This window comes from Anas acuta, chromosome W (genome assembly GCF_963932015.1).
Source record: "Anas acuta chromosome W, bAnaAcu1.1, whole genome shotgun sequence".
Classification (NCBI taxonomy): Eukaryota; Metazoa; Chordata; class Aves; order Anseriformes; family Anatidae; genus Anas; species Anas acuta.
The window spans coordinates 11,556,965-11,572,668 of NC_089016.1; the positions used below are offsets into that span (position 1 = coordinate 11,556,965).

At 47.6% G+C, this 15,704-nt stretch overlaps 1 protein-coding gene across 1 annotated transcript; it reads left to right on the forward strand.

Moving 5' to 3' along the window:
* Positions 1–12,685: 12,685 nt before the first annotated feature.
* LOC137846923 (olfactory receptor 14C36-like) lies at positions 12,686–13,627 on the forward strand. The gene has a single exon (XM_068665029.1). The coding sequence runs from the start codon at positions 12,686–12,688 to the stop codon at positions 13,625–13,627; it is 942 nt and encodes a 313-aa protein (XP_068521130.1).
* Positions 13,628–15,704: the final 2,077 nt, after the last annotated feature.

The window sequence follows — 15,704 nt, forward strand, 5'->3', positions numbered from 1 at the left end:
TAGTTCCATCATCCCATCATTACTATCCTCTCATAATATCTCAGAAAATATTTGGAAAAGCTTCTTTTTTTTTTTGTATTTTTTTTTTTGTTTCATTGTTTTCTGAAAATTGTGCTTGATTTTTATACATGTATAATGTTTTCCTTAGGCTCCTGCCTGTAAATATTTCATGCGTGTTGACCAACTAGTTTCCTGTACCTTTAGAACAAGTTTTCCTGTGTAGGTGCAGACAACAAAAAGTCATGAGAACTTCATTGGTCTCATCTGCTGTCTCTTCCCATCTCCTCTGGAGCTGGGGGGGAAGCCCCAGCACACAGGAGGTTCTCAGGACCAAGAGCCCAGCTGCCAAATGGAGGAGCAGCCCCGGTGGCCCTCAGGCTGCCCCTCACTGCCCACTGGGCTCTGCTGAAGGGAATTGATCACACGACTCAAGGCTGATATGCAACTGAAGCGTTTATCGAGTATACATTCTTGCATTTATACCTTGAGCATCTTTGCATGTGCCGGGTATGCTACCACGCAAGCTCGCTCATTGGTGGCTATACTTGTGTTCATGCGACTATCATGCTCTTATTCTGCTCGTTGATTTGTTGTCATGCGGATCGCTCGTGCTGGTTGTTTTCTCAACTCCTCAATTGTTACTTCTTCTTTGACCTTGTGCTACTTGCCTTGTACCTTATCTTGCATTTTTCTACTAGCTACTTTATTTCTGTGTCTAGCAGATTCCACAGGCTTCCAAACTGAGCTCCCATAATTCCCCCTTTTTTGTTTCTATCAGCCAAGCCAATTGCACTGAGCATAAAAACATTTTTTGTAAGCATTGAAATAGGCATGGTACAACTAACAGAATCACAATTACCATAATCAGCACAAGCGCTCCTCTTATAAGTTTTCTCAACTATCCCCCTTTTCCCAGGCTTTACAACCATGATTCCAGCCCCCATGTAATAGTTATTAACTTGTCTGTGAGCTCTTTGAGTTTGGATAATTGTTGGTGAATCGACTGAGAATTATCACTTAAGTTCATACAATACATGCCTTCAAATTCGTCACACCCATGACTGTGCTAACAGTAGGAAACCTATTGCGGCCCTGTTCTGCAGAGTTGCACGTCTAACAAAGTCAGTGTCAGTTAATAACGCACTCAATGCCACAGAAGTTGCATTGGTTTGCTTAGCAAGCCAGCATCCTAATTTGTTAAGTGTTGTTAGCGCTTGAGCAGCAGCAACACCTAGTGCGAAAAACGAAGCAGTGATGACTTTATCAACTTGCCAGAAATCTAGATTGTCTTTGCAATTCTCCTGATAATGCTGAACAAATTGTTTAGCGTGCCTGTGGTGCTTTGTAATATTTAGTGTCATTAATGTATTAGGTGTTAAATAAGGTTAACTGACCAAAGATACATGGTCCCCCTTTGATATGTGATGGAATACCCTGCCATGCTCTTTCACCACAGATGAGAAACACTCCGGGTGGCAGTGCTAGCAGGACATTTGAGGATCTAGACACATTAGGAGAAGTGTAGTTGCACCACATTGATTCATTGCGGTATATTCCTAGTCCAGGTGTGACATCAATTGCTGTGAGGTTACTACCAATATAGTTAAACCTTATACAGGCTGGTGCATTAACACAACCTAGAATATCGAGTTCTTGTGGTTCCAGTGTTGTTTGAGGAAGGTATGGTGCCCAGCCATCCCAATTATTCATCATTTCCTTGCTGATGTTCCCTGGACTGGAGCTGTTCCAACTGTGGATGAGAAGGCTGGTGTTGTTGATGTCACTCAGATGCTCCTCTCTTAGTGGTATGCCAACTAAGCACGTTGTAAACGGGTTATATGCAGTCGCCATGAACAGGCAGATATGCTCTTGCCCTGTCATGTTGGCGAGGGTGACCCAGATGTTTTGTCGAGGCTGGATGGAGACCCAGGATCTTCCAAGGCCTCAGAGTCTGAAGAGGATGATGGTTCCAACAAGGGTCATACTGCTCGCGCTGGAATCCATTTTGGTCCTCCTTCTGTGGAAACACAAGCATACCCTCGGCCCCAAGTTATTAAAAGAGTATGGTCCCTCCCACGCCCCAGTATTGAGATTACGTTTTTCGACTAATGGTCTTTCTTCATATAATGAGGTGAGGCCTGTTTTTTGTGCCCCCGAATGCTTTACTATTGGGGATACCTCTTCGTGTGAGAAAGGCATGGTTAGGTGATTCATCACATATAGCACTTTTGCTATTCTGTTTTGTGGTGTTTCAATTTTTTCCCTCTTTTTTTTTTTTTTTTTCTAACAAAGACTTAAGTGTTCTGTGTGTGCGTTCTACTATAACTTGTCCTGTCAGAGAGTGGGGGATTGCCGTTTTATGGGTTATACCCCATGTATGAAAAAACTTTTTCGTGGAGCTACTGACGTATGCGGGTCCGTTAGTTTTGATCTCTAGCGGAATGCCTAAAGCTGCAAAGGTAAAACAAAAGTGTGCCTGAACATGTCTGCTTGTTTCCCCATGCAGGGGAGTTGCCCATACAGCATGTGAGAAAGTATCTATAGATATATGGACATATTTCAATCTGCCAAATTCAGGAACATGTGTCACATCAGTTTGCCAAAGTTGTAGTGAGCTAAGACCTTTAGGGTTCACTTCCTGTGAAGGTCCCTGTAGCTGTTGGCAGTCAGGGCAAGTTTGTACAATAAGTTTTGCATCTCCTAGTGGAATAGAGAATTGCTTGGCCAATGGTCTAGCAGGCTGGTGAAAGAATTGAATGGAGGTGCAAGCTTGAAGTAGTTTATTAGGGACTGGGGGTTGTATGGCCAAATTGGTTAAAAGATCTACTCGAGCATTGCCCTCAGTGAAAACGCCTGGTAGCACAGTATGACTGTGAACATGTATCATACAATATGGGTACAGATGTCGCTCAACAAGGAATAGGATCTCTTTGAATTTTAAAAACAGCATCTCGTTCTGAATGGGGCGTATTTGTGCCCTTTCTATTCGTTGTACTACTCCTACAGCATATTGGGAATCTGCCACAATGTTTAGTGGTTAATTGGACCAATTTTTAAAAGCCATAATAATAGCATGCAGTTCTACAATTTGGGGGGAGCCCTGTACCATATCGATCGTGTGCTGCCATTGTCCATTTTTCTCCCAATCAAGATATTCCTTCACAATGGGTATTACGATGGTTTCAGACTCAATTCTGGTTATTTCTACAATTCTTTCCCTGCCTCTTTTTATTAAGGCTGCAAACATCTCCACTCTTGTTGCTAGTGTCTTTGTGGGTTGGTGTGGCAGAAATACCCATTCCAACAAAAGTAATGGATCAGGGGCATTTGGATCCCATTGCGCTATAAGAGCTAGGGGTTGCGGGTCCTGGTTACACAAATAAAGTTGAATAGGCAAGCCTTCTGCTCGTCAGTGACATTGCTGCTTCATGAGTTCTCCTTCTATGTGACTCAGTGCTGTCTTTGCTTCCTTTGTCAGTTGCCGAGGCACGTTGATATCATTGTCACCTTTCAGGAGATCGAACAATGGTGATAGTATTTGGTTATTAATTCCACAATAGTTTTGTATCCTATTAATATTACCAATAAGCTTCTGTAGATCATTCAATGTCTTAACTTCTTGTGTGATGGTAATGGCTTGGGGTTGAATGGTTTGTTGTAAGATTTTCCAGCCCAAGTATTTCCATGGTGCTTCTACTTGGATTTTCTCGGGGGCTATCTGCAACCCCCATGTTTGCAGTTCTTGTCTCAGCCTCTGAATTATTTCATGGGTTAATGATTCTGTAGGCACCGCTACCAATATATCATCCATGTAATGGTAAATATAGGTCTCGGGATACTGTTTTCTAATAGGGGCCAGAGCTTTAGCAACATACATTTGGCATACGGTTGGAGAATTCTTCATCCCTAGTGGAAGAACAGTCCAGTGATATCTGTCCATGGGTTCGCTTTTGTTTATTTTTGGTACCGAAAATGCAAATCACAGTGCATCCTTAGGGTGGAGTGGAATGGTAAAAAAAACAGTCCTTGAGGTCAACAATAATAATATTCCAGTTATGCGGAATCATGGTGGGAGAAGGCAAACCTGGTTGGAGAGATCCCATTTCTTTCATGACCTCATTTATTTTTCTTAAGTCATGTAGTAATCTCCATTTCCCACTCTTTTTAATTACGAACACGGGTGAGTTCCATGGACTGGTGGTTGGGACTATGTGTCCTGCTTTCAATTGCTCCTGAACAAGTTCTTATAGCACTGTGACCTGTTCTGCGGGGAGAGGCCACTGATCCACCCACACCGGTTTTTCAGTTTTCCAGGTGAGTTTCATTATCGGTCACTTTTCAATGGCCGCTACCGAAAATTTTCAGGGCATCTCACAATGAAGTTTCCATGTGCCGTCACGTCTCTGCCAAGAAAGCTAATTGGGATAAGAGTGGCATACAGACGTATGGAAAAGGTAGAGCCTTCTTGTGTTTTGATTGTTAGCTTGTATTTGGACGGATAGGTTTGCGATGATCCTCCTACTCCTACAAGTCCCTTCGTGGTTGATTCTAAAGGCCAGTCCTTCGGCCAGTCCTTCATGGCTATACTGTGACATCAGCCCCAGTGTCCACCAACATAGAAATAACTGCCTGGGTAGTCTGTGCTGGTTTTGGATAATAAAATGTTAAAGTCATCATAGGCCTTGAGGTGGTGAGAGTGGCTGCCCAGAGGATTTCTGGTTGTCCTGTTGATCCAAACCCTGCATCACCCTGTGTATTAGTTTCTGTACGGGGCACTACAGCTTTAAATAGTATCAGTTGAGCTAGCCGTGTCCCAGCAGGGATATGTACTGGAGGTGAGTGTATCCAAACCATTGCATGTATTATGCCTTCATAATCAGAGTTGATCACCCCCAGTAGCACAAAAAGTCCCATCAGAGTGGTGCTGGATCGTCCCAATAATATAGCACTGCATCCTTCCCCTAACGGTCCCTTGACATTCAATGGTATTTTTTGGACCTTGTCCCACACAGTGCAAGCTACTTTTGTGGAGACATCCACTCTGGCACTTCCTTGGGTTTTGGCAGAGAGGGAACCCGTGGTGACGCATTTGGGGGGTTTTGCGAAGGAGTCGCTACGGATGTCATCACAACTCGAGAGGCGGCTCGCATAGCATTTGGAGTTGGCTGGCCCCCATGGGGTCCTTGTGTCACCACGCACCCCTGCCCCGCACTCAGCTTCCCGTTTCCCTTCCGCGGCTGTAAGGTTTGTCCCTCTGCATTATGCTTTGAGTGGCACTGGCTGGCCAAGTGCCATCCCTTTTTGGGGACATCCCTTTTATTCAGCAAGGACAGACACCAGGAGGAGCCAAACTACTCACCGGCACAGAACCCCCTCCTTTCTGTGGGCACTTAGTGGCAAAATGTCCTATCTCTTGACACCGAAAACATCGCTTATCATTGTCCATCGCTAATGCTGCAGCGAACGCACTGGCTAGTGCGGTTGTATGGTGTTCAACAGACCCCACGCGATTGCAAGCCTCTATCATTTGTACCAAGGTTGGCCCATTAGGCATGGATTGCAGAATCCTTTTACAATCTGTGTTAGCATTTTCAATCGCCAGTTTCAACATGAAAGCCTCTTTAGTTTCATGATTACCTATTTGCTTGTCCAGTGAATCCATCAATCTGTCTATAAACTGCATATAAGGTTCATTGACTCCTTATCGTATGCTAGTAAAAGAAGGCTGGCTCCTTTCTGCTTCTGGCAGTTTCAGCAGGGCTTGTAATGCTAGTTGGGCTGACTGTCGCAAGATGGCATCGTTGAGCCAAGCTTGTAATCGTGGGTCTATTAACGGCTCAGTTCCCATAAACTGAGGAAGCCCCGCACCCATAAGAGGGTCGCCTAATGTTCTTTCTAAATTCTGCAGTGCCACTATCTCACACAGTTCTCTCCATTTCTTTTCCCATAACAATTTTTGAGTCGGGGTGAGGATCATAGCAGCTATTTGGCGACAATCATACGGAACCAGCAACTGACCTGTCATCACATTTTCTAATAATGATTGTGTAAAAGGCGCATGCAATCCGTAGGTCGTGACTGTTTTTCTCAGTTCCTTTATCAAGTCCCACTGAAAAACATTATACTCATTTGGACCATTATTCCGTACTGTTACTGGAAAAGCCATGCCTATCAGGTCCCCATCTCTCAATGCCTCTTGGAGTATACTGTCCCAACGCTTGCAAGGGTCAAAATCTTTACTTGATCGAGGGGCCTCGCTTTGGGAAGAGATGGAGGCCATAGAAACATCCCTTGTCAGGGGCACCGATGGTGACAGAGGTGGAGGAAATGGGCTAGGGCTTGTTTCAGCCTCCTTTTCAAAATCAATCAGGTTGGTCTTTTCTGTCAGTGCACAAGCACCTTCTTGTGCTTCTCTTGCCTGTGCCACTGCAGTTTGTACCTTTTTTTTTCTGCCCACCAAGCTCTTAACGTTTCAGTTACTAAACGCCAAGTTGTCATTACCTCCACTACTGTGGTATTTCCCCGAAAAGCAGCGTCCCAGATAGCCCCTGCATGTTCCCAAGTAGCTAAATCAAACATCATTGATACAGTTGACGGGGCGCCGCTTTTTTGCAAAAACTTTTAACAGTAGTTTCAGTTTATATGGATCAACTTTATCCCTCTTTTCTCTAAGAGTTTGCTCAACAATTTCACTATTGTCTCCTCCTTGGCCGATAGGTTCGCCCCCATACTTCTGCCTGCTGCTCACCTGGAGTTAGGTGCAGTCCTGGGGTGGAAGCTGCAGTCCTGCTGTCAGCTAGATTTGTTCAGCGGGGTTCCCTTTGGTCGCTATGCCTGCGTTGATCGTCCCAAATCTCCCATCTCGTCGAGGTCACCATTTGAAGGGAATTGATCACACGACTCAAGGCTGGTGTGCAACTGAAGTGTTTATCGAGTATACATTCTTGCATTTATACCCTTAGCATCTTTGCATGTGCCGGGTATGCTACCACGCAAGCTCGCTCATTGGTGGCTATACTTGTGTTCATGCGACTATCACGCTCTTATTCTGCTCGTTGATTTGTTGTCATGCAGATCGCTCGTGCTGGTTGTTTTCTCAACTCCTCAGTTGTTACTTCTTCTTCGACCTTGTGCTACTTGTCTTGTACCTTATCTTGCATTTTTCTACTAGCTACTTTATTTCTGTGTCTAGCAGATTCCACAGGCTTCCAAACTGAGCTCCCATAGGGGGTATCCAGTACCTGAGGGAATTAGCCACGTTGGAGGTGATTAGTTGCCTAGAAACTTAGGCAACTAACAGCTTTCCAAAGATCCAGGTGAAGTCAAGTGCACGTGACCCATGGGGCAGAGCTTTGTACGGAGCGCACCGTCATTATATGCCAACTCATTGACAATAATGACCAGGAAAGACCAAGAGGAACCCATGGTGGATGAATCAGCTAGCCAGCAATGGCATTACAAAGAAAGTCTCTCTTCTTCCCTATCAGCCTGTGTCTCGTCTATGGAGAAACTGTCTGAGTAGGTCCAACAGCTGCAAGAGAATACATCTTCCTCCCCACCTCCACAACCAATAGCTCAGCTCTCAGGTGTAAGTGTCCCTCTACTCAAGAAAGGTGATATAGTGGGTACATACCACGTGCAGCTCTGTGGTTTTGACTGTGTGACCACGGAGAAGCCATGAGTAAATGGGATGGAAAATCTACCTCCATCCTAGAGGCATGGATACATGAAGCACAAGGAAAAACATTCACAAAAAGTGGTTCTTCTGAGAAAATTGCTGCTCCTGTTTCTAGCAGGCAGTCCTCCAAACAGAGTCATGAATACTATGAGCGGGACTAGAGGGTTCTACCTCTAACTGGGGGGAGGAAGAAGGCAACTGGGTGTATTGGACTTTGAGGATTACTTGCTTGGCACATCAGACCCACAGCAGGTGCTAGGTTTTAAAGGACACCAATGCACAGTGTAGTGTAATGCCATCGAGCTAAAAGGGCCAGAACCCAATTGTATTTCTGGAATGATGGGAGAATCCTAGTAGTTAACTGTATTGGAGGCTGATGTGAGTCTAATGGGAAAGAGTGGCAAAAGCAACCCATTGAGACTGGCCCAGAAGCTCTGTGTATCCTTAGTATAGACTCCTTCAGGAAAGGGTACTTCAAAGATCCAAAGGCTTACCTTTAAACAGTTGTCTACCTTGCCCACTCTCTCACAGGGCCCTTCTGCTGTGGAGGTACTGATGGCCAATGAAGAGCAGGTGCCAATCATTACCACAACAGTGCACCTGAGGCAGTGTTGCACTAACAGAGACTCCCTGATTCCCATGCATGACCTGGTTCATTGACTGGAGAGCCAAGGAGTGATCATCAAGGCTCTCTCACCCTTTAATAGTCCCATATGGACAGTGCAAAATTCTAATGGGGAGTAGAAGATAATGGTGCATATCTGTGGACTGAATGAAGTCCCACCACCGCTGATTTTGATGTAAAACAAAGTAAGGTCGAAGGACCTACACAGGAGATCCTGAGGCAGTCTGGCCAGGTTCAGGGGGACCCCTGCTTGGGGACGAGCTGGGTATCGGTCAGTGTGTGGTGAGCAGCTGCACTGTGCATCGCTTGATTTATTAAACTACATTATCATCATCATCAGCAGCAGCAGCAGCAACATCTCTTCCTTTCCTTTGCTATCAAACCATCCTTATCTCAACACATGAGCATTTTGGGGGTGAGGATGAGCTATGTGGTGCTGAGCTTTCTGCCAGGATAAAGCACAAGATGCTTGACAACCACAATCCAACAGCACAAATCACACGTTAAAAAATCAGACTCTGACATCTACAGAGAGAAGCCTTCCTCTGACTCTGATCCTGGCTCTGCAGGGGCAGTGCCCGTGTGCAGGGGTGCAGAGGAAAAGAGTCCCATCCCAGCAGCATGGCCAGGGAGCACCAGTGCTTGGGACATGCAGAGCTGCTCTCTTGCCACTGCCGCCCTGTCCACAAAATTTTGGGGTCGTACAAGAGCTGCTGGGAATATTGTACAGGGTTCACCTACAGCCTTTGTGTTCTTTTCTATCCTGACTTAGGTGCCATGTCAGTCTCTAGAAAGGAGTAGCCAACAGATATGAGACAGATACACTGAGATCATGAAAGCCATCAGAAAGCTGCCCCTAAGATGATGACTGATATGGGGAAGTCAGGAGAAGCCTGGCCAGGAGAGATGTGAGATTTGGAGGAGGGAAAAGGAGTTTGGCCAGCAGAAATTAATGATTTCTGTGAGGTTAGAATGTTCAGGCAATGTTGATTCTTCCCTAACGGTGACATAAAATAGTCATGTAAAGCCCTGCCCCTAATTTAACCAGTGACATTAATCTACAGTCCTAAATGCTACTCCACAGGATTCTGACAGGATTCCTGACAGAAATCCACTACTCTTATGCTTGAGCTCAAAGTATCCTTTGAAGCAAAAATTCAACCCATAGCCCCTCTCATTTATCTTTACTCTCTTGCTCACCCTGATCTGATCAGCATGTGGGCCACAAGGAGGAGATGGGTGGGGATGCTCTGAATAGCTCAGCTCTGCCTCAGCATCTCTTGCCCCAGCAGGAGGAATGTGACTGTGGCAGGGACTGTGAGGTCACTTCTGTCTCTGCACTTGATAGGGCAGCAGCAGGAACATGTCACGGAAAGGGACTGGGAGGTCACTTGTGTCTGTAGGTGGCAGGTCAGCCTTGACTTCTCCCTGGGAGATGCGCTTTTGGGCTGAAATCTGGCAGTGGCCCTGCTAGGCCAGCAGAAGGCACCTGCTTGGCATGCTGACTGGGGGATCCCCTCTGCCTCCAGAGCCAGGAGGACCCAGGCAGAAAGAAGGCCCCAACATGGGTTGTCCTGTCCCTTCTGCTTGAGTCCATGACTGCACAGCAGGAGGCACAAGGCTTGGCTGTGTCTAGCCAAGAAGCTGCAAGGCCAGCAGCAGGCCCCTGGCTTGGAAGCTGCTGCTGAGGTGACTTGTGTCTGCTTGGCTGAGAGGCCGCAAGGAGCCTGCTGGGTTGGGATGCCTACTTCAGGAGTGGTTTCCACTCTGAGGGAGCTTTCTTTGGTAGTAGGAAATAGCAGGAGAGAAAAAAGTGCTACAAAATGTGCATTGGAAGGATGGCACTGGCCATGAGGAGGAAGAAATTACTGGGGGAACAACTGTTTATTTTTGCTAGTAACAGAGGTAAAGAAGGCATTAAGTGTCTCAGCCTATACCTCATTCCTTATCACCAGGTTTTCCACCCAAAATCCAATAAAGAATTATGACTCTCCCTAATCCTCCTTCATTTAAACTATTTTTATTTTATTTTTATTTTTATTTTTATTTTTATTTTTATTTTATTCTCTTTGACAGTAATAGATGGATTGAGCCCCAGATGGGCTTTGGCCCGTCCAATTTTGACCTGTACAGCCCCATAACATTCAGGACATGACTACAGAGAAACTGACAGCATGCATGAGAAGAAAGCACAGCAAATGTGGAACCTGACAGCCTTCCATCCCCTGCCCGTGAATGATTGTGCTGCAATTCCATTTAGCTGGTTACTCCTGAATTATCCAAATTTCCATGCAACTCTTGCTGCTACTGCTGTCTGGTCAGAGATAGCACAATCACACAAAGGTTGAACTGTCTGCCTGCTGACATTAACAGCTGATGGAGCATCACTCTGGGTGAACCTTGAGAAACTGCAGGATTTTGACTTCAGAAAACTCTTGACTTTCACATGGAGAAGAGCCCAGTCCTGTACCAGAGGAAGAGGAATGCCACACATCAGGTCAGACTGGGACACTGCTGAGTGAGTAGTGGCCAGAAGGAGAAGGCCTGGGCACCACGACGGATGCCATATGAGCAGTGGTGCCTGCTCACGAGGAACCAGGCCAGCTTCCTACAGAGCTGCCTTATGAGGGGCATGGCCACCAAGAAGATCTGAGGTATCACGTTCAGCTCAGATCTGCTGTGACACCACAGAGATAAGGGTCTGCAGCCAAAAAGGAAAGATGTGGAGGTCTCACAGTCCCTAGGAAAGCCATGTATAGACAGGGTAGAGGACTGTGACAAGGAATAAAGTCCCAACAGGACCAGGTCTTTGTGTCCATGGCTATGGCTGTTTTCTCTGCCACTGAGGCCCATGAGGAGACAGCTTATCATTGAAGAACCAGGGCCTCATTGCCTCCTTGCCCTCATCCATGAAGCAGGCAGGGGTCGTACCATTCTCCTGCACTTGGCCATGCACATCCCCATCTCCTACTGCCCCACAAAGAGCCCTGAGCAACCTTTAAAGTAAAGGATCTCCCTTCCAAAGCACTTGGGGTCAAGGCCTGGCCCTTGTGCTTGGTGACACACATGCAGTTTTCCTACACATCAGTGTCACCTTCACATTGCCTTTGTCTCCTTGTCCTCACTGCCTCCAGGGTTCTGCTCTAACGAGCTCCAAGGGAGGCTGTGTCTGTGCTGGCCCTCAGGGGGACACTGCAGGAAACTTGCCTCTGACTTGCACTTCTGGAGAGATGTCTTCAGTTGTCTCTGAGTGCCTGAGGTTCGTGGGCTCATCAGCAAAGCCCCCAGAGGGGTGATTGCAGTGCCTTGGGCTGGTGCTGTGCTGCTGAGCTGGGCTGGGTTTGTGGGACAGAGAGAACTCGTGGCAAGAGGGCCGTGGTGCAGAGAGCCAGCTGTGCCCAGGAGCAGCTCCTCTGCACAGCGCAGCAGGGCTGGGGGCACTGCCTGCAGAGACAGAGTGCTTAAAGGCAGGCAGAAGTGGCAGGATGCACAGAGCTCACTGGGGGAGAACATTTCTCAGCCCTGAACCTGGTAAGTCTCTGGCTGGAAGTCAATGCAGTGGCAGGTCCTGGAGGAAGGAGATGCCGGGGGTGCAGGCAGGAATGGCCAGGGCTGTGGTGCAGAGCAGGGTCCCTGCTGTGCCCCAGGGGCTGTGTGCCAGGGCAGGGCCTCTGCTGCCTGCCAGGCTCAGCACTCAGCCTGCCTGGGGAGCTGCCCAGGGGTTGTGGGGAGAAGCTGTGGGTGGAAGGAGCCCCTCCAGCAGGGCAGGAAAGGGCAGGGTCCTGCTGCTGCCCAGAGCCTGCTGCCTGGGACAGGCTGCTCACAGCCCCACACCTCCCCAGGGCACTGCATTGCAGAACTGCCTGGTGACAGCTACCTGAAAGCAGTGCACTTTTTAAAATCAGCTTCATTTTCCTGCCCATGTGCTGAGGCAGAAGGATGCTCATGGAGTTGGAACATCTGTAGCAGAGACTAAGGCTCCTTGAGCATTGCTATTGCTCTGAGGCATCTCAAACACCTGAGCATAGAGATGGTACCGACACCACCTTTGTTGTTTCTTAGGGAATTATTTGATCTTCTCGTGGTGTCCTGCTGCAGGGACTTCTCAGATCACTCCAGGTTCCCTTCTAATTGTTGCTGTAGCCCAGGACTAACTGCTGCAGAGCCCACAGCACAGCTCCCTGCTTCTTGTGGCACCCTCAGAGCACCAACCAGGAATAAGCCAGGCAGCTGAAGAAAGCTCTTCCAGTGAAAGGAATGTGAAAGATTGTGTTGTGTGTGACTGTTCTATGAGACATGTAATGTATTTTGGTCAAAGAACTCCTTCAGCTTTACAATGTCAATTCTTCTTTTGGACAGACTTCTTTGCCCAGGGGATAGAAATGTGTAACAGCAGCTCCATCACTGAGTTCCTCCTGCTGGCATTCTCAGACACGCGCGAGCTGCAGCTTCTGCACATCATGCTCTTCCTGGGCATCTACCTGGCTGCCCTCCTGGGCAACGGCCTCATCCTCAGCGCTGTAGCCTGCGACCACCGCCTCCACACCCCCATGTACTTCTTCCTCCTCAACCTCGCCCTCCTCGACCTGGGCTGCATCTCCACCACTCTGCCCAAAGCAATGGCCAATGCCCTCTGGGACAACAGGGCCATCTCCTACATAGGATGTACTTTCCAGGTTTTTCTGTTTCTCTTCTTCATATCTGCAGAATTTTATCTTCTCACCGTCATGGCCTATGACCGCTACGTTGCCATCTGCAAGCCCCTGCACTACGGGAGCCTCCTGGGCAGCAGAGCTTGTGCCCAGATGGCAGCAGCTGCCTGGGGCAGTGGCTTTCTCAATGCTCTCATGGAAACTGCCAATACATTTTCCCTGCCCCTCTGCCAAGGCAATGCTTTGGACCAGTTCTTCTGTGAAATCCCCCACATCCTTAAACTTTCCTGCTCGAACTCTTACCCAAGGGAAGCAGGGCTTCTTGTGGTTAGTGCCTTTTTTGGTATTGGATGCTTTTCTTTTATTGCTCTATCCTACATACACATCTTCAGAGCTGTGCTGAGGATGCCCTCTGAGCAGGGCCGGCACAAAGCCTTTTCCACGTGCCTCCCTCACCTCACTTCCATTTCCCTGTTTCTCAGCACACTCATGTTTGTCTACCTGAAACCCCCCTCTGTGTCCCTCCCAGTCCTGGACCTGGTGGTTTCGTTTCTGTACACAGTGATACCTCCCACACTGAATCCACTAATATACAGCATGAGGAACCAGGAGCTCAAAGTTGCACTCAGGAAATTAATGACTAGATATGTTTCAAAAGCAACAATCTGCTAAATTTTTGTATGTGACTCGTTATGTGACATCACATTACTTCTGTCTTCTCTTGCTTTTCTGGTTGTGTTTATTCTTGCTTCTGTTTTGTTTACTTTTGGTTAATATTCTTTTCTTTGTTTGCTTTTAAAGTAGCTTTAATTCTCCTAATGTTGCCCACAAAAATCATAGAATCATTATGGTTGGAAAAGAATCATTATGGTGTTGCCCTCCAACACCATCTAGTCCTACCATTCCCCAGCCATCAATATTACTCACAAACCATGTTCCCAGATAACACTTCCAACGTTTCCTTCAAAACCCCCAGGAAGGGTGACTCCTCCATCTCCCTGGGAAACCTGTTCCAATGCCTATCTACTCTTTTTGAATGGAAATTTCTCGTAATAATTCATCCCACTCTCACTTCAGTGTGTAACTCTCTGGTGTCGCTCAGCCTGTGTCCCTCCAGGCCAGTCTTTCTGCCCAGGCCAGAGAAAGAGCCCTGGCCCAGCCCCAGCTCACCCTGCCCCAGGCAGGTGCCTACACAGACACCTTGCTCTTTCTCCCCTCTGCCTCCCTGCAGGCACAGCAATGTTCCTTTGCTCTTCTCCAAGGACACACTCGGTGACAGATGCCCTGGGACTATGCTAGGACTCACCGAGGCACTCAGCTGCAGGTGGGCACGTTCTGCTGCACAGTGGGGGATCATGGCCTACAGGGGGGTTTCCTGAGCCAGCTGGTTCCTTTAGGGCTGGTTGTCACTGGAACAGGTTGCCTGGAGAAGTTGTGGTTGACCCATCCCTTGGCCCTTCATGGCCAGAAGCCTTCCTTGCCAGACCAAGATGAAGACCCCCCCCCCTCCCCCCCGCAAAGTTGCTGTTTAACCTCATCTTTTCTGCTTGGGGCCTCCTCTGCACCACAGAACGCAATCTCTCAGCTCCCACTTTGCCACAAGCACTCTGCATGGGCTCTACAGGGCCTAACTCTACCATGTCCTGCCCTGGCTCTGCCATCCCACTGGGCAGGGGAGACGGTGGAGACAGCAAAGGGTGTGGAACGTGGGGCCCAGCAGAGACAAGGAGTCAAGGGAGAGGACAGGGTGAGGCAGAAAAGGCAGCACGAGCAGTGGTATTGGTGCAGGGCCACATTTGTACCAGGAGCCTGAGTGGGCAGGGGCTGACAAGAGGCGAGGTAGATACTGTAAAAGCCAACCAAAGAAACCTTCTAAAACTCACTTTGGAGTTTTAGAAAGCAGACGTTCTATTATTGAATGTCCTGCTTGAGCTCTGGCTGGTGCTGACTGAGAGTGGCACTGGGAACAGGGGCTGCTCACCGTCATGTCATACGACCGCTACGTTGCCATCTGCAAGCCCCTGCACTACGGGAGCCTCCTGGGCAGCAGAGCTTGTGCCCAGATGGCAGCAGCTGCCTGGGGCAGTGGCTTTCTCAATGCTGTCCTGCACACGGCCACTACATTTTCCCTGCCTCTCTGTCGAGGCAATACTGTGGACCAGTTTTTCTGTGAAATCCCCCACATCCTCAAGCTCTCTTGCTCAAAGTAATTCCTCAGGGAGGTTGGGCTTATTGTAGTTAGTGTTTCTTTAGTCTATCTTAGTTTTGTTTTCATTGTGCTATCCTATGTGCAGATTTTCAGGGCAGTACTGAGGATGCCCTATTCTCAGGGCTGGCACAAAGCCTTTTCCACGTGCCTCCCTCACCTGGCCATGGTCTCCCTGTTTCTCAGTACTGGAATGTTTGCCTACCTGAAGCCCCCTTCAGTCTCCTCCTTGTCCCTGGGTCTGGCTGTGGCTGTTGTGTACTCAGTCTTTCGTGCAACTCTGAACCCCCTCATCTACAGCATGGGGAACCAGCAGCTCAAGGATGCCTTGTAGAAACTCTTTGGATACATGCCTCTTCATCAGTAATATTGAAGCCCCCAATCCAGTCAGGACTCACCGTTTTTCTATAAAATTTTTAGAATATTTTTTTGTTATACTTATTTTGTAATATTTATACTGCATCTTTAGATTTTAATTTAATAACGGTATCTTTATTTTCATATCTCTCAATTTTTTTTCTGTTTCTCACAAATATCTCATGT